This window comes from Vidua macroura, chromosome 2 (genome assembly GCF_024509145.1).
Source record: "Vidua macroura isolate BioBank_ID:100142 chromosome 2, ASM2450914v1, whole genome shotgun sequence".
Classification (NCBI taxonomy): Eukaryota; Metazoa; Chordata; class Aves; order Passeriformes; family Viduidae; genus Vidua; species Vidua macroura.
In genome coordinates, this window is record NC_071572.1 from 23,327,002 (window position 1) to 23,350,419 (window position 23,418).

Consider the following 23,418-nt stretch of genomic DNA (forward strand, 5'->3'; position numbering starts at 1 on the left):
ACTGTAAATAAAAGTGAATGCATCTGATGATTTTTCTAGGCATCTGTTGAAGTCGGGGCCAATGCTTCTGGGAGTCAGAAAGCAGCCCCCAGGGTCACAGAGCTCACATGACCTAGTTTATTCTTCATTAAAACAGATGGTATCTATCTGAGCAAGGCAAACTTGGTTTTAAGAAAGAGCTGGGGATTAAAAGGATGGGAAGCTGAAACAGATGGGTCTAATTAATGGGAGCAAATAAATAGGCAATCTAAGCATTAGTCATCTACATCAACAGCAAAATAGTCACTACATGACTACTCACTAAATTGTTTTAGCTGATCAAAAGTTGCAGGATTGGTTTACCTAGCATCAAAAGTATCTGAAATTGCATCAGAAATGTTCCCACATTCTTTATTCTTTTCTGCTGGGCTTCAAAGAGAACAAAATGGAAACTGGCTGTGGTGTTTTTGAATGGTATTAGGGAATCCAAAATCTTGTTTTGTAAGACTGAAGACTACTTATGTTTGATACATAGGCCGAGTTGGTCCTTTGCAGTTTTTGTCCTCATTTTTTGTGTTTAACATGAGAAGGTTAGCTAATGGAGAAGATTGCAGGCATTCTTTCAAGCACTGCACCCACATAAAATTTGCAATGGAATCCAAGAATTTTATTGTTTCTGTTGTAAACAGATTATACTGGATTAGTGGTTAGCATTTTGCATATTTTATTCTTGTTGCAGGGACATTCTTCTTTCTTTCAGGATTTTTCATAGAGCAGTACAAAGGAAAGAAAGAGAATACAATTTCTATTTCTGCTCCTTGTTTTTCTCATGTGGAATGTGTATGGAGAATTGTTTACCTGGGGTGATGATCCTGGTGAGGATTGTTTGGCCTGATGGCCAATCAAATCCACCTGTGTCTGGACTCTTGAGAAGAGTGTCACAGGTTTTGAGTTAGTTAGAGAAAGTAGGTTTGTAGTTTTAGTATCTCCTTTAAATAGTATATTCATGTATTATAGTATAGTTATAATAAAGAAATTATTCAGCCTTCCGAACTGAAGTCAGACATCATCATTTCTTCCCACCAGGTTCACCTGCGTTTACAAAATTAGTCTGCTTGCCCATTTAGTCCTGAAAATCCTGAACTGTGTTGCAGACAGTACAGGCACTCTTCTTGCTGTTGTTAGTGGTGGCCAGAGACCTTCACTTACCATATGCCTTGGCAGGGAGAAGGGGCCTGTTCAAATAAACTACAACTCTGCCTTCAGACTTGGTGTAAGAACAGCTGTTTTCTTGAGGTATGGTCTTATCATGTAGGTGCTTTGTTTTGCTCTGAAACTCTGGTAGCATGTACTAAATTAAACAGGGATATATGTAGGGAGTGTATGAAGCCACTGCTCTTCCTTCAACAGGATAGTACTTGGTAGATCCTAGGGTTAATCCAGAATGGTGCAGTTACCTCGAGTTCTCTTGGTTTGAGCCAAATATGAAATAAATATGAGTAGACTAAAGTGCAGATCTGTAAACACGGTTTCCCTTAATTCTTACAGAGAAGTATAGGGTATTTCAATTTTAAGGTAATCATAAGGAATGTTTACTTATCTGTCACAAAAGGTCAACTTCAGTTGAAGTTGAACACAGAACTGTCAGGTGATCGGGGGGAAAAGTTGAACAGTTCTTTCATAGGGATTAACAGAAATTGTTCCATGAGTTAGGTATCTCCTCACCTCGAGTAGTGCTTTGATGGAAGACTAATAACACTGCCTGTTTTGCTGCCAAAAATCTTCCCTCAGATATATGGAGCTGGGCCTTTGTCTTGCTCAGTGCCACTTACTGCTTCAGGTTTTTAGTTTTCTTTTTATGAATCTGAGGGGCAGAATTGCCATCTAGTCAAACACAGCAACCTATTCTTATAAAACAGATTTACTTGACTGTGCTAAACAACCACAACAATCTTGTTGCAGCCTCCTACTTTGACTATCATCCTGTTTCTCCCTCTTCCCTATCAATTGCAAGGAAGAACACTTACGGAATATTAGCAGAAATGCCTAAAAGCATGAGCAAATTTGAAGTGAGATTTTTAATTGCAGTAGTTTATTTATGCAAATTTTATCTGGTTATTTGAAGACTAGCTAAGCATAAAACAAAACAAGAAAAAGACATAGCAGTTAGTCCCATGGAAGAGTGGTGGGTGTGTGGGTACTGCCAGCTAATGCAGGCCTAATGGACTTTCTGAGAAGACCTGATGGAGAGAAGATGCATATTTTGAGAGGAGATATCTGAAAACAAGTGTTAGATGGCTTCTCGGTCTGTATTGTCTTGATTTTCATAGTTGCTTGCAAGTGTGCTAAAGATGTTTGAAAATAGCCTGGGATCAGTTCAGCAATAAAACTGGTTAGGGTGGTTCTCTGTTCTCGCCTGTCTGTGTGGTCGTCTGGTTTTCCCAGAGGCTTTGTAGATTAGGGCCTTGCCACTATTCTGGAATAGCCTGCCAGGCTTTGCTGTTCCTGGCAGAGATGTTTTTACGGAGGAAGTGTTTCCAAAGTTAAAACTATTACTAAGTAAGTCCCTGACAGGTTCTTCTTTGAAATTAGGTAGAACTTGTGATTTCTGTTATTATTGTTGTTATTTCTGACCAGTGGTTTGCAAAGATAAACTAATAGCATAAGGAAAAGTAAAGTATTCTAGAATAAAAATTTCTTAAACAAGTAGAACAAGTCCTGAAGCATGTAATCACTAGAGATCTAGGAACAATTAGATATGTGTTCACTTTTGACTTTCCTGTTGGATATGTCTGTGGAAGCACTTTGTTTGTACCAGTATCAAAATGCATGTAAAACCACATTTGCTTATGGGGTTAGTATTGTTAATTTCCCTGAGTTCGCATTTGGAAGTCTCAAAAATGAAAGATGGTTTCTAGTTTTAGTGTGCCATATGACTATTGTTATTCTTCACAATGTTTTTACTCAGAATTTAAATTTCAGCTCCTAATTCAGAAATAACCAAGTTAATTTTTTTGTCTGTGCATGCAGTGTAAGTAATCAGTATTTAAAGGAGCTTGAACAGATGTCTCTGCTTGGAAGCTTTTGGGCCTTTTTTTGGTGTCTGTTGAGTTTTTATGTTATTTATTTGGGTTTTTTTTACTGCAGAAGCCTATCCCTGAGGAAATAAAGTTGTTTGCAGGTATAGTCATGTAATGTGACTACACTGTTAAAAGATTTCATTGCATGATAAATTTTCCAGGGTAACCTGATGGTTTACTTTGCTATAACAGCATTCTTTTTCTGAGAGCTATATATAGTTTTCATGGATAAAGAACTGTAACTTAGGATAGGTGGGAATGTAAAACTGCTTTGATAGAATCTTTTGTGCTTGGACAATGATAATCCTTGATATGTTTGTGTAATGAGAACTTTTATCTTGAAAATCTGCTTTGAAAACTGTATTGGTAGTGGAGCTGCAAATTCCATAAAACTGAATTGCTGGAGTTAGTAGCTTTTAGTGTTTTTTAGTAAATGCTATGTCTTAAACACAATTCTAAGTGATTGGAAAGAAAAACTGTTGAATAACATAAAAAATTTTAGCTGAGAATACACATACAGTAAACAAGTACTTCAAACATAAATTGAAGCTACCAGAGGCAAAAATTCACTTGTTTTTTTCTCATCTCCCCAGTAACGCAATTTTAGAAGTTCATTTGTTGGTTTCTTGCTCCTACCTATATCTCAAAAATGTTATTTCCTTTCACATACATACTCCTTTCTCTGTACCTGTTGCACATCTTAGGAAATTGTCTTTACTATAAATTGGCCATAGCTGATCAACACAATCTGAAATCAAGTAACAAACCAGTTAATAATACTGTAACAGGTCTGTGTGCTGCCTTTCCTAGGGTATGTGCAAATGCAAGAACGATAGGGAGCTGAAGTACAAGCTTTTGACTTTTATGGAGAGAGTGACCTTTCACAAGTTAGGTGATTGGTTTGAATGCCAAGTGTCCTTTATAGTGGTACATAGTTCTGTCTGAGAATGGGATTAAAAATATCAGGTGTACTGTTGTAATGGAACCTACGTGGCATTGTTTAATAAGCAGAAAAACAATAAGCAGTCACCCAATGAGCTGAAATTTGTGTTGATCTTCAAATGTGTTAAACTGTGATGCACAACAAATAGCAATCTGGCTAAATGTGCCAATTTTAACTTTGATTTCAAACTAAAAGAGATAATCAGTTTAGCTGTATATGATTATCTTGAGTGCAATGCACTTAAAAGGAACTTTAATGACTATTGAATAGAGAAGTGCCTGATACATTATTTAAAAGTGCATACATTTTTATTTTCCTTCTTTATTCTTTAGAGTGAGTTAGAAAAGGCGTACATTAAATATAAAAAAAAGGGGTGCCAGACAGCTACTGTTTCCAAGTGATAGAACACTGAGCACTATAAGCAGATACTAAAAAAGTATTAATTTTCAGAAGGATCAGCAAATTTTATGTATTTTTTCCCATCACTTCCTTATCCTACTGAATCACTTTGTCTCTCTGTGCACATTTAAGTTTATAATCTCCTCATCTGAATAATTTGAATTCCTGTAGGTTGTAATTTAGCAAATTATCTTTGTTCTTTTTCCCTTTTCATGCTAAGTTGTTGTTTCTGCTCCATCTTTTCAGGCACAGGTACCTTTGGACGTGTTCATCTGGTAAAGGAAAAAATGGCCAAGCGTTACTTTGCACTGAAAGTAATGAGCATTCCTGATGTCATTCGACTGAAGCAAGAGCAGCATGTGCACAATGAAAAGTCTGTCTTGAAAGAAGTCAACCACCCTTTTTTGATCAGATTGTAAGTTGTTGTATTTTTTTAAATTTATTTCACTCATACAGAAAGTGCAGTTAAAATACTCCAGAGTCTCATTGCAAGTTCTTATGTACTTAACCAATGCTGAGCATTTAATTTCTCATCTGTAATCTAGATTAAAATAGACTTTGGAATGAAGAAGAATCAAGAATTTAAAATAAAGAGGCATTATTTAAACATTCAAGCAATAATTTATTATAAGGTTTTTCCTCTTTTATTTTCACACTGTAGAAGAGACATTTTGCTAATGAAGAATTGTTAGAATTGGCTCGTCAAAATGACTTCTAGAATGATTCTTGATGTTAGAATGGTGATGAAAGTGTTTCTACATGTACGTGCTGTAGATATTGGTAAAAAGCAAAAGACATTCCTAGACTTAAATAGCTAGTTTTTGAAAACTTAAGTGAATTTTTAAACTTTTATTTTTAAAGAGTTTAAATAACTGCAGCACTTCTTGGACTTGGTATTCCTGTATTTGAGATTGTTAAGTGATGGAACCTATTGAGAAGCATTATTTAAATGCAGTTCATAAAGAATACTTTTTAGTGGAATTGAGGCAACTCTAATGATCCCAATGGTCCCATTGTTAAAAAGAGAAGGTATCATACTTTTCTGCTACAGTGCTTCTTGTGTATCTGAGTCTGTATCTATTAATGTCATAACTAAACCTCTGGTAATTGCAGGTTAATTTCCATTTATGTTTTCTCATTAATGAATATATGGCCAGCTATTAACTAAGATTTGTTTCCATTTACTTGCCTTAATCAGTTTTACATAAAATTACACAAAAATAGCATTAGTTAATCTATCTGCAGGGAGTGCAGCTTCCTGCCAGGATTAGGCGAGTATCAGAGGGAAAAGAAGAAGGGAACAGCATGGTAGTCATTCAGAACATGGAATGAGCCCTGCAGGAGGAGGCTTTTTCCCTGCTGTGGTGTTGGCTTTTTCCAGTATCATGATGCTATTAGTTTCCAGCTAGTGTTCAAAAATCCTGTGTGTGGCATGCTATCAGTATGACAAGCTCTAGAATATGTAGAGATTGAAATTCATGGAAGAAAGCAAGATGGAGAGGCTGAGTACGTCTGATTAGACTAGTTGAAGTATAGATGGAATGGGGGGAACAGGATTTTGTATCTGTTTCTAGGTACATCTGGAAATTCTTTAAGAGAAAACCCTACCAAAAACAACAAGCAGACTCACAAACTAACCCTGTCTCAGGTCTGTGTGTCAGGAACGGCAGGAATAGAGAAATGTGGGTGAGGTGTCAGAGACAGGGAGGATGCATATTCATACTGAAGTGATCAAAAATCGAATGGGAGTTTTCCTGGATTTCATTCAAACCTTATTTTTCAGGTTGCCAAAGGCAATTCAAATAGTTATCTTTGTATGCAAAGCAAATATTCTTCATGTCTTCTAGAGCTCTGCTTTTCTGTTGAAATGTCTAGTGAGATGTTGCATCAGCTATGTTCATGTAATTGTCCATGTGATGCCTTTTTCCTTTGTTGGAGGAGACTCCAAGAAACATAGCTGAAGTGATGTAGTTAAAATTTAGGTCAGAACAATATTTATGTGCTTTAGGTTAAACAAGCCGTTCTGGATGATTATCACTTGATTGTATGGTAAATAGCACTTTCTGCAGCTTTTTGTGTGACTAAAAGCTTTTTTCAGCCACCTCCTGCCCAATATATAGATGTATGTTAGTGTTTTTTTCTGTTAATTGTTTTATTGTCAGTGTTTAACAAAAACACGGAAAAATTATATAGTTCAGCTTTAATGCCTTTAAAGTGTGTTATCTGCATGGTCTGGTTTTTGCATTTTCAGTTAGCTTCACCATCTTTAACACTGATAGTATTCTCCTTTGGTTGCAAAACAGGGGATAGGTGTCAGTGCAGCATAACATTTCATGATTTTATGACGGAAAAGTATAAAATAATGCTGCACATAATTGATTTCTGGTGTTCGGAAAGTCCATATGTCTTCCTATACATGAAGAATAAGGGTTTTTTCCTGTTACTTCTGAGAAATACCTATTCTAAATATAGGGAGGTACAGTTTTCTGTAGACACTGAAGTTATTAATCTATGTATTTTTAAACAATTTTTTCCTAAATGCTTCTTAGGTGCTTTTGCAGCAACTGATCACTGGAGATTCCTAGGCAGTCTTTACTGACAACTGAGTAATGTGTCATACTCAGTGTGGTGCAGCTCTGCATAGTGATATGTAATGTTGATATGTTTTTGAAGAGAGGAAGAACTAATGAAAATCAACTATGTCTTGTAGTTGTATAAGCTGAAACAGGTTGTTTGTAGGACTTCACAATGGCATCTGAAGTTTATGTAGTAAGCTGAATTAATGGCAAGTAAGCTGAGTTAATGGCACCACACATGTTATTCTAATCACAGCTTCTATGTTTTTTTTTTTCTTTTCTTTTTGTATTACATTACCATTTAAAGCAGTCTGAATTGCAAGTACAGAAATTCTTCATTTTGCTCTTTTTCATGTATACCAAATAATGTATCCATTTTTCTGTGGCTAGACAAACCTTTGAGTCAACTTTTGAAGAAATTAATTCAGGTAGAACTGCTGTGCTTAATGATGTAGAAGTTCCATTTTTTCCCCTCTGTAATGTCAGATTTTGCTCTTCCTCTACCATATATATGTGGTTTGCTTTGTTTCACCTACTTCTGCTCTTCTTTCATTGTTTATTGTAGGTATAGCTTTGCCTAATTACCTAAAATACACTTTCAGAGTGTTTTTGTGTAGTCAATAGATACTGTGAACATTATCAATAGCCAATTAATGATGTTGATGACTGTGATAGGGAAGAAGTTCCATAAAAGCAGAAGACAAGTCTGGGCTCTGCTTTCTCCATCACTGAGGGAATTGAAGAGCTGTAGCTGATATCTGTTAGTCTGTCTTATTTCCTTGGTTGCCTCAGTGCTACTGTCAAAAATAAACTCTTCTGGAGAAAGTGTCACTCACATGTTGGGGGAGTTCAGTTTCTGCTTATCTTTCCTGAGGCTCTATGCCCTGATTAACCATGAGGTACTTGTGATACTGCAGAAGAACTGACTAGAAGCTGAAGTAGCTTCTGTTCTTGTATCACTGGATCAATAATAAAGTAAGTAAGGATACAGTGTTCTCCATCTTTTATTATGGAATTAGGGATAGTTCTTTGTTTCAAATGGCAGTGTTCTTCAAGATGTTACCGCCTGTTTGTTTTCTTCTTAACTGTTGAGCTACATTTAGGGGTGTGGTGAGTTGTTTCATGTAGATAGAATGAAATACAACATAATTTCAGGGAATGTGGAAGAGAAGATTCCTGTATTTTGTAATGAAGCATTTTAAAGCAACATACAATTTTTTTCTTTCTTCTTTACCCGTTCCTCTCTGACTACCACAGAAATAGCTCTTAAAGGTGGTAGTCTGAGGAATGGAAGGTACCTATCCTTGGGTTAATTCTGATGTACAGAAATGAATCTTGTTTTGCTGTCATTTTTATTTTTCTATTGCTTTTGTGAAAGATGCCATAGAAGAGCAAGTGTTGTCATCTGATGCTTTAGTTTGGGATTGTGTATCTCCAGGGAAGAAGGCATAGGAGACAAGAAGGACAACTCTTTGATGTCTGGTTTTGAAAATATTGTCATGAAAGTCTACAAAAGCATATTCTGCCTACCCCCATCACTTTGTTAATGCTTGATAATATAAAATGTATGGTCTGTAAAGAATGTCTGATCTTTATATCAGGTCAGTTATTTGGTGCTTAGAAGAGACCTGTTTTGCATGATGAGACAGAATCTATCAATTAGTTTTTTTTAATAAGTACAGCCTGTGCTGTACTTATTGTCAACTATCTGGTTTTGTATTGTAGGTTAAGGTGGATACTTGAATGTCTTACATAATCCTGCTGGATTCTTGGGGGTTTTAATATTTGCAGACAATGAATCAGAAATTAGTTATGTACATGGTTTGGGTGGCAGAGGCCATTTTACAGACATTTACTTGTAAAGCAAATCAAAGACATAATTTCTTTATCCAGTAAAACAATACTTCTGTTACAGATTTTGGACCAACCACGATGAACGTTTTTTATATATGTTAATGGAATATGTGCCAGGAGGGGAACTTTTTAGTTACCTGCGCAACATGGGGCGTTTCAACAACAGCACAGGACTGTTTTACTCAACAGAAATTATTTGTGCAATAGAATACCTGCACTCCAAAGAAATAGTTTACAGAGACTTAAAACCTGAAAATATATTACTAGACAAAGAAGGACATATCAAGCTTACTGACTTCGGATTTGCAAAAAAACTGGTGGACAGGTAAGTCAGGTTTTGTTCTGGTAGTTACATTTTGCATGCTAAACAGTTAGAAAGAAATGTTTGATTTCAAGTGCTCGGCATTTGGTTTAACAGTCTGTGTGGTTCATACATGTCAAATCCCTTAATATGAAGGAAATTATCATCTTAAAATGGCTGTATGGAAAGCAGTATTACCCCTTAAGTATAACCAGGAGCAATATCACACATAAGCAATGACAAAAAAATATTTTTATGTAGCTGGTTTTGTATGCTTAAGTTTTCAGCAGTTCATGTTGTAAAAAGGGAGTTCAGGGAAATAATATGAATAAATACTAAGATACATAAATTAATCCTCCATACATACAGAATATGTTTTATAACTCATGTTTCCTCTTAGATATTTTTGAAGTGTGATTTTAAAACTGGATACAGCATTTCCATGAGTCTGTGGTGAAAATGAAACTGCAAAAATCTAGACAGAAACCATAAGGCAGCTTCAGCAGAACTCATTTATTTACATCTAGCTTCTATATTACTGTCAGCTTTAATTACATATGTAAATTTTGATAATGCAGAGGCTTCCCCCAACAGTGATTTCTCTGTTCTCTCTGTTTGGACTATTCTTCCAAGACCATAATACATGTTTTTAAGAGTAAGCAAGAGCATTGGGATTCACTAAAAGGGAGGTAAAAACCAGCCTGTTGTATCAGAAGAGTAGTGTGACAGGGTTTGATGTTATGCCTTTGAGTCATCTCTTGAGGGAGATGGTATTTGATTGTTCTGATAGAGGCAGCACAGTGCTGAGTTAGGTGTTACGTAGGTGCTCATCCTCTTCAGTCTTGTTGCTGCTTCAGCAACAATCAGGTCCATGTGTGAGGAGAGTTCTACAAGGTCAATTTGAAAGGAGTGTGTGGATGAGGGTCCATAGTGATGCAGAGTCCCCAGGCAGGTGCAAAGGAGAGCTGCTTTATTGCAAAAAACAGGCCTTTTAAGCAGTTAGCCCATTATCAGCTATGTATTTTTAAATCATAACAAACATAATTCAGCCACCATACACCAGGATGTGAACCTGCCATGGTTACATAATTTGTTTTTCTACCCCTAATTCAGCTGAGTCTTTCCCACAGTCCTTTTCTGCTTAGCCAAAGTAACAGGCCTGAGCCATGATTTTACAAGGCCTTTCCCTTTTTAAGGTTTTACTTACCAGTAACAAGAGTGGATCTGAGGAAGCTGCTTAATGGATCCCTTAGGAAGTAAAGTCAGATGAGACAAATGAAATGACAAAATAGTATCAAAATTCACCTTTAAGGTCTGAAAATCTGTTTTAAAACCATAGAATGTTATTATGAGTATATTAATTCAGTTTCCACTGGGCAAGCAAAAAGGCCTACCAATGCTGGCCTTTCATTTTAATACTTTGTTTTTACAGCAAAAAAAAACTTTTTTGAGGAAGAGCTCACATACTTCCATGCAAGAAAGTAGTACAATCTATTTATAGGGCATTTTCATGCAAATACTTACGGTTTGCTGTTTATATGTAAATACTGCCACTTAGTGGTAATTCTTGTTTTGTGTTTCTGTGGGTTTAAGCACAAGAGAAGTAACCCTTCATTAAATAAGGTGAGAGTTAACATCAGAGTATATTTTTCAACCAGGTAGATGAATCTCTAAGAGTAAAATGGTTTAAATATATTTTAGGATCTCAAACTTAGTTATCACTACTGATTTTAATTGGGTTTATATTTTCCATATTGCTTGGGGGACAGTCGAGTTGATCGGTTTGTGTTGAATCATAGAAGACTATAGTAGTTTTATATTCGTAGCTGATTTTCCTTCAAATGTACAACAGGTAACATAAATGCAGAACATAAAATTGAAATGAGCAAAAACATAATCAGAGCATAGGTGGCAAAGATTGCACAGTTGGATCTATGCTAATCTGGTTTAGTTTTTTGTGTTGCTGTTTTTTTTGAAACTACATAGTATTCTCCCCACTAGCTGAAGTCATCTTCACAATGTTGGTTTTGTCATTGTAAAAATAGTTATCAGCCCTTTATCCACTACCACACTCCGGTAGGTGCTTTTGTTCGTGGCATAGCTGATCTGATCAAAATTATAGGAGATATTTTGTCATTTTTATGCATGGCAAATATCTGTACACATGAATCTTATGTATATGGGTATCAGTGAGTGTATAGATGTGAGCATATATACAGCATACATGAATGGCATAAAGAAGACATGAAGTATTTATATTCTTCAAACATTGTGAGGTAACCTGCTCTCAGGATCAGCAGAGACATTCCTAGGAAGAAGACATAGCATGTAAATGAAAACATGGTCTGCAGAAGACTTTGGATACGATCCCACATTCCAGATACATAATACTTCACATGAATGATTCTCTAGCTGCCTAATTAAGGTTTTTCTGTAGACATTTTCCTTTCTTCCCACTGCCATGTGTGAAGGGATGAAATATTCACCATGTCCCTCTTCAGTTAAGATGCTCTTCAGAAACAGTGTCTGGCTCATAGCTCCTGTTCCTACTGTGGGAAGCAGCCTGCACCTGTATCTTTTTGTTAGTACAACTTCTGAAGGGCTATACTCTTAATATTTTCCTTTTACAGAGGAAAGAGAGGAGGTTTTCTTTGCTCCTTCTGTTCCTTGTTGGTATGTCCTTCTGTTTATTCTTGTTCCTCCCTGCTCACTCTTAGTGTACATTTAAAAATTTTAAATTTTTTCTCCAAAACAGTGTGTCTTTGCCTCAGCTGCTGTTTATTTCTTCTCTTTTCCACCTTGATGTTGCTTAACTGAAGACTTAATAGCCTTTTCAGTTTCTTGTAAGTACATTCGTATAAAATAGATGTGCCACTACTTCTAAAAAACGGCACTGTCAAGAAGAAAGTTGGGGAGGGGTTTTTATAAATTACTGTTGCCTGAAGGCTGTAAAAAGGATTTCCTTGGAACTTTACAGCTGTTACATTTGTAGGCCTTTCTCTTTCTGAAATGCATATGCCTCTTTTTGGGTATAGTATTTTTATTGAATTTTTTTTCTGTTCTGTTTTCCATTTTTTGTGTGATTTTTGGTTGGATTTTTTTGTTTTGGTTTGGGTGTTTGGGGTTTTCTGGGATTTTTTGGGGGTTGGTGTTTAATTCCCATGTTCTTTCAGAGCAGGACAAAACTAATCTGCATGGAATTTTATGGTTTTTTTAATGGACAGATTTCACTCAGAAGGTTATAAACATTTTAGGTGAAATTAAGACGAGTGGTCTTTTTTTTTCCTGGCATGTTACCATTAATTTTAATTTACTCAGTTTACATTCCTAAAAAAGAAATATACCTGTGAGTCTTTCTAGAAACTTGAGAAGTGATTAATCTTAAACATATTGGGGATAGTTCTGCATTGTTGCATAAGCTGGATGTGCATCATGACTTTTCTACACAGTGGATTTGAAGAGAGAAAGACTATGTAAGACACAGTAAGTCTAGTTTGCAAAGCATACCTTTTGTCACTGTAGAAGCAAGAAAGAATGTCTTGCAAAACAAATTTTTGTCGGCTGGATGCAAAGCAATATTTGTTAAATATAATTATGGAGAAACTGCAATACTTTCTTGTATTTCAGCTTTTGTCTTGAAAATTCAGAAGAGTGAATATTTTGTAGCAATTGAAGGGAACAGTCTATTCTTATCTTTCTGCATTGTAATTTATCTTCAAAAAAGTTATCTGGAATTTCAGATTAATATGCAGTAGCTATGAAATAGTAATGATAAAAATAATTTAAAATATTTTATTTTTGTAGCATCTACTTGATGTGTTTTCCAAAATATTAAATAGTCTGTTTCATGACCAGCAAAAGAGGAAACACAAGTTTCCTCTTATGGAACCTATTCCACAAATCTTGTGGCACAAATGCACATCTTAGAAAAAAAACATTAGCTTCTTCCAAATTTTTGTGTAGTTAGTAAACATACATTTCTTGATTGAAATTAAGGAAGTAGGTAATGTGGTGGTAATAAATTTTACCTCCTAGTGCAGCTAGGAGACTTCAAGTTACATTGGCCTTAATTCACAGTTTTCCTCTTGCTTGAATAAAAATAGTAAAACTGTCAGCTGCTTCATTTGCATAGCTGCCTAAATCAGTATGATTAGGTAGCACAATGGATACAGCTTTTTAAATTTGGGAGAGGGAGAAGTACTTAATTTTAAAAGATGACAGAGCTTTGCTCTGTTATTAATTCCATAGTCCTGATATAGGTAGCTGCTAGATGGCAGTAGTGTTAAGCAGCACTGCACGTAAAAATTCAGTATGCTTGATTTGGAAAATTAGTGTTTTTATTTTTTAGATAAATTCATGATAAAAAATAAAGATGTATTCTTTACACTTAGGAATGTAGTTTCAAGAGCCTTGAAGCACATTGGATGCAAAATGTGCCTAACACTTCTGACAGTTTAGCTGGAGTAATTTGGCTTTTGCCATAGTAAACTGAAGCTTAAAGAAATTCAGGTCGTAATTCTTCATTTAAAGCCTTAACTGACTGTACAGCTCCCCTTCCTTTATCTTAACTGTTTTTGTGAATCAAGGCTAGGACTTAATTTTTTTTCAGGTTTTTTTTTTTTTATCCCAAAGCTCCCTTTAAAATATTTCAAAGAGTCATAGAATATGCTGAGTTGGAAAGGACCCATCAGAATCATCAAATCCAAGTCTTGGCCTGGCCCAGGACATCCCCAGGAGTCACATCATGTGGCTGAGAGAGCATTTTCCAAGCACTTTTTCAGTTTGCTTGGGGTTGGTGCTGTGGTCACTTCCCTGGAGAGCCTGTTTCAGTGCTCATCCACCCTCTGGGTGAAGTACCTTTTCCTGATATCCAGCCTAAATATCCCTGGACTCAGCTTCATGACATTTCTTTGAGTACTCTCACTGATCACAGGAGTGAAGAGATCAGTGCCTGCCCCTCTGCTTCCCCTTTTGAGGATGCTGAAGACTACAATAAGGTCTCCCCTCAGTCTCCTCCAGTCTGAACAGACCAAGTGCCCTCAGCCCCTCCTCATAAGGCTTCTCCTCCAGACCCTTCACCATCTTCATTGCCCTCCTTGGAACATTCTTTAGTAGCTTAATGTCTTTTTTTACATTGTGGTGCCCAAAACTGCACGCAGGGCTCAAGGTGAGGCCATGTCAGCACAGAGTAGGGTGAAACAAACATCTTCCCTGCATTCTCAGAAAAAAAGAAATTGAATTAGCATTACTTCTAAGGGTGATTGCTGTTTATCTTAATGTATTTGTTCAGGAGTGTGTTACCAGTTTGATTGGAGTAAATTCTTCCTCTCACAAACACTCAGGTTTTTTTGGTGCAAGTTAGAAATTGTGCGGTGACCATTTGTGATTATATTCTTTGTCATATTTTACTAGAACGCCTTTTAAAATGTGGTACAATTTTCTTTTTCTTTGTGCTGGGATTTCAGTTTCTCTTGAATAGGTGAGCACATTTTCAAAGTTTCATCTTCTGACTTGCCAGGGAAGGGTAATTTATTAAAAATGAGAGCACCTTTTTTTCTCAAGTGTACATTTAAACCGAAGTCAAGGGAGTGAAGCCAGGCAAATTCTACATGGGCATTTTTACAATGAAAAGGTCACATTTTTGGAAGAAATTATTTCAGAATATTCTTATTTTCAAATGTAATTTGGTCTTTGTAAATATAACTGCTTAGCTTCAATTTGTTTCATGTCTTTATAGAACTTGAGCTTCAATTAGTTAGCAATATAAGAGTTTTATTCTGACCTTACCATAGAAAGCTATGACTAAAAATGACTTAAAAATATATCACAAAAAGTATTGCTTACTTATCTCACACTTGCTTGACTACGCCTTGTGAATATTTTAAATAACTAAAAATACAAATGTTTCCCTTTTAATGAGTATTGTAGAAGTGATGACAGGTTAGATTTCAATACTATTTTAAAAACTTTACTTAGATTGTAAAACAAATCCTCATGTATGTGCTGTTATTTACTGATTTAAACTACTACTGCTTTAAGAACTCCCTCTTTCCCTTTTCTTTTTTCTAAATGAAGTTTTGTTTTTCTGGAAAAGGCCATTAAGCTTGTCTTTGCTGGGCCTGTCAGAAGTAGTCCATGAAAAACACTGTTAATAATTGAAAGCAATGTATAGTCTAATGGGTAGAGTACCACAGCACCAGCTGGGAAACTCTGTGCACAGGTATTTTCTGAGATAGGAAGTTTCTTAGTTTGCATATATCTGTGTTCCAGGAGAATTGTAGAATATCATCAAAGCAGTCTGTTTAGATCTTGTAGAGGCCTTTCTTATTTCTATGTTTCTTTGTACAGTAAATACATAGGTATATGTTGGGTAGTTCTTTACGTGTGTGTTTGGTTTTTCCTATTACTGTTATTTCAGTTTCACTTTGATCTGCTTTTGTTGTTTGTTTTGTGGTTTTTTTCCCTTTCTTCTACAACCAGAACGTGGACTCTCTGTGGCACTCCTGAGTACCTTGCACCCGAAGTTATACAAAGTAAAGGCCATGGAAGAGCTGTGGATTGGTGGGCCCTAGGAATTCTTATATTTGAGATGTTGTCAGGGTAAGTGATAATTACTGTATCACAGCAATATTATGTAATACAGAATTGTTTGCTAGTTCTGTTTACAGTATTTGGATTAGCAAATTTGGGCTAAATTTATTATTGATACATCAGTTTAATTTCTGCCTTTGAAGAAAGGAATTGGGAAGCTTTACAAAACAACATATGTCACTGTTGTTACAGTGATGTAAACATCAGTAAATGTTTTAGGATTTTGAGTTCGTTGGTTTTGTTTCTTGATTTGGGTTTTCTTTTTGGTTTGGGTTTTTGTGGTTTTTTTTGGTTTTTTTTTTTTACTTAATACTTTTTTAACATCTCTTTTCCTTATGTGTTTTGGAAATTCAGGTTTTGCTGAAGTTTAGATTTTTATTCACGAGGTCCGTTACATTTAAAGGGTAAAGAACAGGACTACTTCTGTAATTAATTTCCAGTGTAGGGAAATCCTAGTTACAGTGGGAGCTTTAGTATGTAAAAATGCACAGTGGCAATTAGGAAGACATTTATTAACGCAGTTTGTAATACAGCTGAGCACTGATTTCTTTAAACCAGAGGGAGATCAGCAAAAAGCTTCATTGGTCTGTTTGAAATCAGTTTGCTCAAATGCTACTTTAGCTGTTTTGGAATTTTTTTGATAAAGCAATGTTCTCAGAAGTTACAGATTCAAAGTGAAGAAACAGTTTCTGGCATTAATATACTTAACTATTCATGACTTGTTAGTATTAGATAAAAGTAATTGTTTCAATTTGCTCTGATTTCAAAAAATAAATATTTTCTTCAGTAAAATAAATAACTAATATAAGTAGAATGTGAAATTGTGCTTGTGTGCTAAACAAAGCATCTACGTGGTTTTCCTTTTACTTTTTTTTGTCTTGGCTGTGTTGTTTGAAGGTACTTGAAAAAAGATTTGGATTTTTGAAAGCAATTGGCTTTGCCATGGTGGGTGCTGTAGGACAAATGTAGATGAAAGCAAGGCTTTCATGGCTTCTGAAGAAACAAACAGCTTCTTTCATCAGTTTGATTTCATAGATCTGCCTTCTTCATAGTTTCATACCTTCTGCCTGGTACTTGGCTCATTGCATTCTACACCTTCTTGGTCCCCAGGTGCATCAGGTGTCCTCTGTGGCCTTTCCTTATAAATCTGCAGCCTTGCAGAATGATCAGAACAAAGTGTCCTTGCTTGGATTTATTCATCCTTTTCTCTGTGCAGTACTGTCTTTTCAATGACTTTGGTGACTCTTCCAGTCTTGTCCAAGCTTGTTTGGACAAGCTTGTAAGTTTGCCTGAGCAAGTAGCTCCCCTGATGGATGGGTGGTTGCTTCAGAGCTCTAATCTGCTGCATTGTACTGTTGTGAAGTTCACTCAATAGTAACACAACTTTACCCAGCACAGCATTGCTACGCAGTGCTTGCTTTCTGAGTGTCCTGAAGGCTCGCATATATATTGACTTGGAATCTCATGACAATTTGTAGACAGAAAAGCAATAAAAATAGTTGCTGGCTGACCCAAGCAGGCTTGGCTGACTGGTCTAATATGAAGTTGTTATTTATGTAGGCTGATCCATACAGAGACCAGGCTTCACCTTTTTTCCATTGCTTCCTGTAAGGTGAGCAGCCCAAGTTGGTTAAAAGAGTCCTTCTCAGAGAGAATCTGAAAGATTCTCAGAGAGAAAAAAGAGATTCCCAGCAAGCTTGTTGTCACTAATCTTAGTCCTAGACAGCAGGAAGACTGTAGATAAGTATCTGGGCTATAATAAGAGTGCAGGTGTTGCAGTCACCCAGCTGTGATTTACCTTCCTGCCATAGGTTTTAGTGGGACTACTCTCTGTTAGGTCTGTGTGGTCTCAGTGTAAGTGGATATTGGACCTTTTTTATTTGCATGCCTTACAGAGATGTTGGTAGGATTCTCTCCACTAGACCTCTAATAGAAACATGGTTTGCAAAGTTAAAATACTGAGTACAGGTGGCAGTCAAGCAAGATATTTGGAGCCATTGAGACCTCAAGACTGCAGGGTGCTGAAGTATGACTTCTGTATATTCTACTGGTATATATTGTTCATAAAAAAAGGGAGCAGCTGCTGTTGTTTCTGTGTAGGATCTTCTGCATCATGACGCTGTCTGGCTCAAGGGGTAAGAGTGAGGGGATGAGTGGATGGTGGCTTAAATTAACACTTCAGCTTTTAGAGGCTTTTAACCAATAGAGATAGCTTACACTATCCTGAAAATCAAGTGAGGTTTTATATAGGCTGATTGACAGAGCAGCTGTCTGCTGCTGTAAGTTTTTGTTTGGTTTTTTTTTTTTACTATAGTACTTGTATAGACATGCTCTTCATAATGATGGAAAACTGCTTTGGATAGGGACTCCATCCAACACTAAAAAATTAAACACAGCAGCATTCAGTCATTTTCCAAAGCTGGAATAGGGACTCCATACAAGCTTGTTTGGGATGTTTGCATTTTGAGGCTTGTTTTGGGCAGAGATTATGGTCTGTATGTGTTTGCTTTAGATGGGAAAGTTGTCACAATGAATGTATGTTTTTAGCATTTTATCAACTTCTTTCTGTTCTTGGCAATAGTATTTTGAAGCACTTTACCTCACCAACTCAAGATCTGACTAGATATTTACTGTCAAGGCTTTTATTACAGGAACAGTCCTAGTTAACTTTATCTATCAAAATTCAAAGATTTAAGAAATCTGAAAATATTTTGAAGGTGAACAATATCTGACTTCAAGACTCTTAAGTTATTGTCTGTAAGTAAATTAATCTAAGACATTTGATAGTTATTTCCTGAAGTTAAGTCTCTCTGAAGCCCAAAAGCAATTGAAAAGAATTGGTAGGTGTGTGTGTGTAAGGAAATGGCCTCTCTAAAGACAAACAAACAAACCCACACCTTCCTGTTCTACAGTGTCTTATTTCCCTAACTTAATCTCCAGAGGCCTATTCAATTCTTCTTCTGCACAACCTAGGTTTAAGGCAAAGTCCTGTTTAGGTTTAACATAGGAAGGTACAGAAAGGGCAAGGAACAGGGAGAAGCAAGGGTGAGAAGAAAATTTAACAGATTAATAACACCAAGTTCATTGAGTTAATGTAAACAAGCTAAACAAACTGTTAATACAAAAAAACCTATTTATTTTGAGTAAAGGAGTTCTGTTACAATTCATTGCAAGCAAAAATATACTTGTTATTTAACATTAGATAGTTAGGTTGTAATTGTACTGTTATCAGATATGCAGCTAATATTAATTTTGTGTATTAATATGGGATTTGTGGTTTTTATTTTTGCTTTGGTTGTCATATGTGATGTGCTGGTCTGGCATTTTAGGTAGGTTAATGGTTCCTGTCTGCAGTTTCATATTCTCAGACCTGTGTGTTTTCCCTTGAGGTTTTACAACTTCTGTTCTTCAAACTGTCTTGGAAACTTATGTCCATGCCATTGTTATGCTTCAGTTAGCAAAAGGAATGGTTTGCAGCTGTTCTCCTGTTTACAGGGATGATATTTTTTTGTAGCTTCTTTTCAGTTGGTGAAAAGGCAGCTGTTTGTATTTGTGTTGTGGTGTGAAGAAAGTCTGAAACTCAAGGGGATTTTTGTTGATTTATTAGGTAGCTCCCCCCCCTGCCCCCCCCCCCCCCCCAATACTTATGTTGTTTTGTCTAAAATCTCTGCTGTGTTGAAGACTGACATTTTCAAAAGGCGTCAAAATCAAGTTACTTGGTTTCTCCATGAGAAATCTCTGCAATCTGTCAAAGCTGTTGTCATTTTACATAGAGTTCAAATGCACTTTAATTGCCATAAAATTACTTTATAGCCAACTGTGATTTAAATTTTTCACAAGAACTCTAGACATGTAATTTTGGATTTTCAAAGTGGGAAAGCAAAGAGCAATTAAAACAATGGAGTGCAAATATGAAAAAAAATATATGTACTTCTGTTCTTCTTGATTTCACACCTCAGTAATATACAGTAATCTGCTTAGTGCAGCTGATAGCTTTGTAATAGATAGTTTAAAAATATAATTTTAATTGCTTTATGCTTTTATAGATTCTAATAGGTAATAAATAGAAAATTGGGTTTGTCAACTTGCTGTGGAGAAAGTGAATGGCATTTATGTTACTTGACTAAAAAAGAAACTTCATATGATAATCTTTCTTGTGTAGGAAAAACTTGTGCGTGTTAAATAGAAGTCGTGTTTTCCTTGTTCTTTAGTGTCAGAGCAGGAATTTTTAATAGCACAAGTGTTATTCCTGAGATTCTTCCACTTCCCAGTTAGCTGGGAAGTAGTTTTTCATAAAGTACTCTGACTTTCTAAGCACCAACAAATGTCCTTTAGTCTTTCCCTAACCAGATAGTTTAGTTCATGCTTTTCAGTGCTTTGAATTATTATGGATTTTTTACCATAAGCCTACAGACACCTTTACTTGATTATTATCATAGAATTTGATTATTACCATGGCTGAAATTTACAGCATTTCAAAGGGAATGCTAATCCACTTGATCATCAGCTGAATAATGAAGAAATTAATACTTCTGAAAACATAATGGAAATAATGTACAGTACTTATTAAAAAATAAGCTAGTCCGTTGTCATAAAATTCAAAAAAAGAGCCTGAAGTGAAGAAATGTTTTCATCCTTGTTTTTGTGCCATCAGTGATTTCTGACGCCACAAGCACTGTATTTGTGTGTGTATGCACACAGTTAAGTTCTCTGAGAAAATAATTATGAATTGTTAGGAAGATGTGAAAATATTTTATTTAAACTGTAATAGTGGTTTGATGTTACCAATATGGTCAACACTCAAAAGCTGCAGGTTTTTTAATTCTGTGGGGATTTTGAGGCAGAAGCATAGTAAGAAGGTTGTTTTGGTCTTGTTACAGAGGGCAAAGCAGGACTGAGATTACTGAAGGAGTTACTCCATTGCCTTAGAAGGTTTCCTGTAACTTTTAAGGGCATGACTGACACTCAGAACGCTGTTGGTGCTTGGGCTCAGCTGCCTGAACTGGCTGTACTGAGGCACCTCTTGCAGCAATTGGGCATGTACTGTACTAGTAAAGGAAGCGCAGCAGAAAACTTCCAATTCTTGCTGTAGCTGTACAACAAGTAGTCTCTCTGTTAGCTCATAACTTCATGAAGAACTTCGTAGAAGACATAAATGTAGAATTTTAATTACATGTTATTTACTGTTCATCGTGGGGAAGATTATGAAATGAGAACTTTATCTGTCCCACACAGAAAGGCTGCTGCACTTGGAGAGTTGTGAGCAGTCTGACTGTTTCAAAAACCTTATCTAGCAAAACATATACTTGAATTCAAGATGCACAACAAATAACTGAACTGGATAACGTATTCGTGTGACGGTCCTTTAACACTTGAGAGAGAAACTGGTAAATAAGGGTGTGCTGGCAGTTACAGGACAAGATGAAAAATGGTAATGCTCTTTTGGAGAGTATATCCCTGGGTTTTAGAGATAAAAGCAAAGCATTTTTTTACTTTTAATACTGAATTTTTTTTTCATAAATTATTTTTACTGCAATTATCTTGCAATCTTATATTTTTCTCTTATTTTGTAATGTTTAAATTTTAATTCTGCATTCAGTGTGTTGCATACAAAAATGTTTTCTGTTCAATGGCAGCTTTAAATTATTCTTCAACATAGTATTTGATTGGTAGTGTCCTACCAAAAAGAACAGTATAATCAATTATTTCTGAGGGGAATTGCTATAACATAATACTGCTTATAAGATTTTTAGAACTTCTTTTTCTAACATCTGAAAATTTTCTATATTAAAATAGGTTTCCTCCATTTTTTGATGACAATCCATTTGGTATATATCAGAAGATTCTTGCTGGCAAAATAGATTTCCCGAGGCATTTGGATTTATATGTAAAGTAAGTCCATGACTCCCAACACTATCTTTTCTATTCTAAATACCTCCTGATCACTGTTTCTAAAAAATCTTTTTAGAAGACCTAATTTCAGATTGTGATATTCTGAAGCATCATGTTGGAAAATATTTTATATTGCATATACACTTTCAGTCCAAATAAACTTATGTATTTGGTAGACTTCAAGGTGGTGATACAGTTGTAATATCTGACTCTGTTTTCTGTGTATTGAGTTATTAAATGCTTTTCCACCTTGTGCAAACCCCATTGGCATGTACTGTAAGAAGGTCAAGAGGAGAAATATGAGGAGATAATCTGAGTAAAAATTAGGAGAGCAGGTATAGGACACTAAACTGTTTCTATCTATAGATACATACCACTTAAATCGCTCTCAGCATGATTACTTGAGCGAACTTCAGAAGTTCTAGTGTAAAATCAACTTAAATTTATGATAGCAGAGGCTCAGTTCAATATGGAGTATTACATATACATGTAATGTGGGTTTAATTCTCAGTATGTAGCAACTGTTAAAGGTTTATTGCAGATGAAATAAGGTTTTTTCCGTATTTAAAAATTTCATAACTGAAATAATTTTTAGTAAACATTGAAACCGAGGAAATGCAATTATAAACATGAAGCTTATCCTAAGTGAGAATTGAGTGAATGAGTGAGGAAGTGAAGACAGGAAGTTATTCCTATGTTAATCACTCATGATGTTTTGATGGTGACTTCAGAGAGGCACTTGCTTACTGTCACTACTGGGTAAACAGATACAGGCAAAATTAATCATTTGAGAGAATTTTTTTGTTGTTTTTTTTTTTTTTTTAAGCCTCCACTGAATCATCGGATGCACTGAATGAAGCATGTCTGCTTCCCCTTAGGCTGACTAATGTATCATATTTTTGTGTCTTTGTAGCAGTCTTCTCTTAGTAGCTCCACGCAATTTACAGTTCAGTGTAGTCTCATTGTCTGGTCTTCCTAATCCAATTGGTCTTGGAAAGAAAACGGATTATCTCTTGTAGTATTCTGTGCACTGAACTATAATATTGTGATCAGAAGGTGGAACACCTCAAATTAGGTTATCATCACTAACGATGTGTCCAATACAGTGAAAGCAGTTACAGAGACTGATAAGGTTACCCCAAGCCTCCTTTTAGCCAGGCTAAACAATCCCAGCTCCCTCAGCCACTCCTTGTAGAACTTACCCTCCAGATCCTTCATCAGCTCCATTGACCTTCTCTGGGCACACTCCAGCATCTCAAATGTCTTTCTTGAAGTTAGTAGCCCAGAACTGGGAACACTAGGTGTGGTCTCACCAGAAGTAGAGGGGGATGATCACTGTTCTGTCCTGCTGGCTGCATTTCCATGACTTCACTTGCTTTCTGCAGTGAGTGTTGAGCACAATGTCTTGGATATCAGCCCCTTTTTCTTCTTTTAATCCACAAGATGCAGAACTGGATAGTCCTTGAACATCTCTGCATCATTAGCTTAAAGCAAGTGCCAAGATTATTTTGTCTGATGAAGGCAGTCTGATTCTTACCTTCTAACCCATCTGTTTTCTCTCTCTCCTTCCAATAAGTCAGTATTTCAACCAGAAAGGAGGCTATCTTAGGTCCTGTCAGATCCAAACTGTGTCTGAAGTATTAGTGCTATACAGTGTTTTAACTCTCTGTTCTGAGGCAGCAAAGCTCTTTCCCTTTCTGAACTCTTGAGAATGCTTCTCTCCCTAGGGGTATGTACTACCTGAGCTTATGGGCATTGACATTTTTCACTCACCTACCCCCATCACTCTCCTCTACTCTGTAC

At 36.0% G+C, this 23,418-nt stretch overlaps 1 protein-coding gene across 1 annotated transcript in view; it reads left to right on the forward strand.

Moving 5' to 3' along the window:
- The window catches only part of PRKX (protein kinase cAMP-dependent X-linked catalytic subunit), a 55,593-nt gene that overhangs the window by 21,371 nt on the left and 10,804 nt on the right, over positions 1–23,418 (forward strand). Inside the window, exons 2-5 of the mRNA XM_053971232.1 lie at positions 4,648–4,816; positions 8,893–9,156; positions 15,613–15,732; positions 21,520–21,615. Coding sequence (XP_053827207.1) covers positions 4,648–4,816; positions 8,893–9,156; positions 15,613–15,732; positions 21,520–21,615 — 649 coding nt within the window. The remainder of the gene's footprint in view (positions 1–4,647; positions 4,817–8,892; positions 9,157–15,612; positions 15,733–21,519; positions 21,616–23,418) is intronic.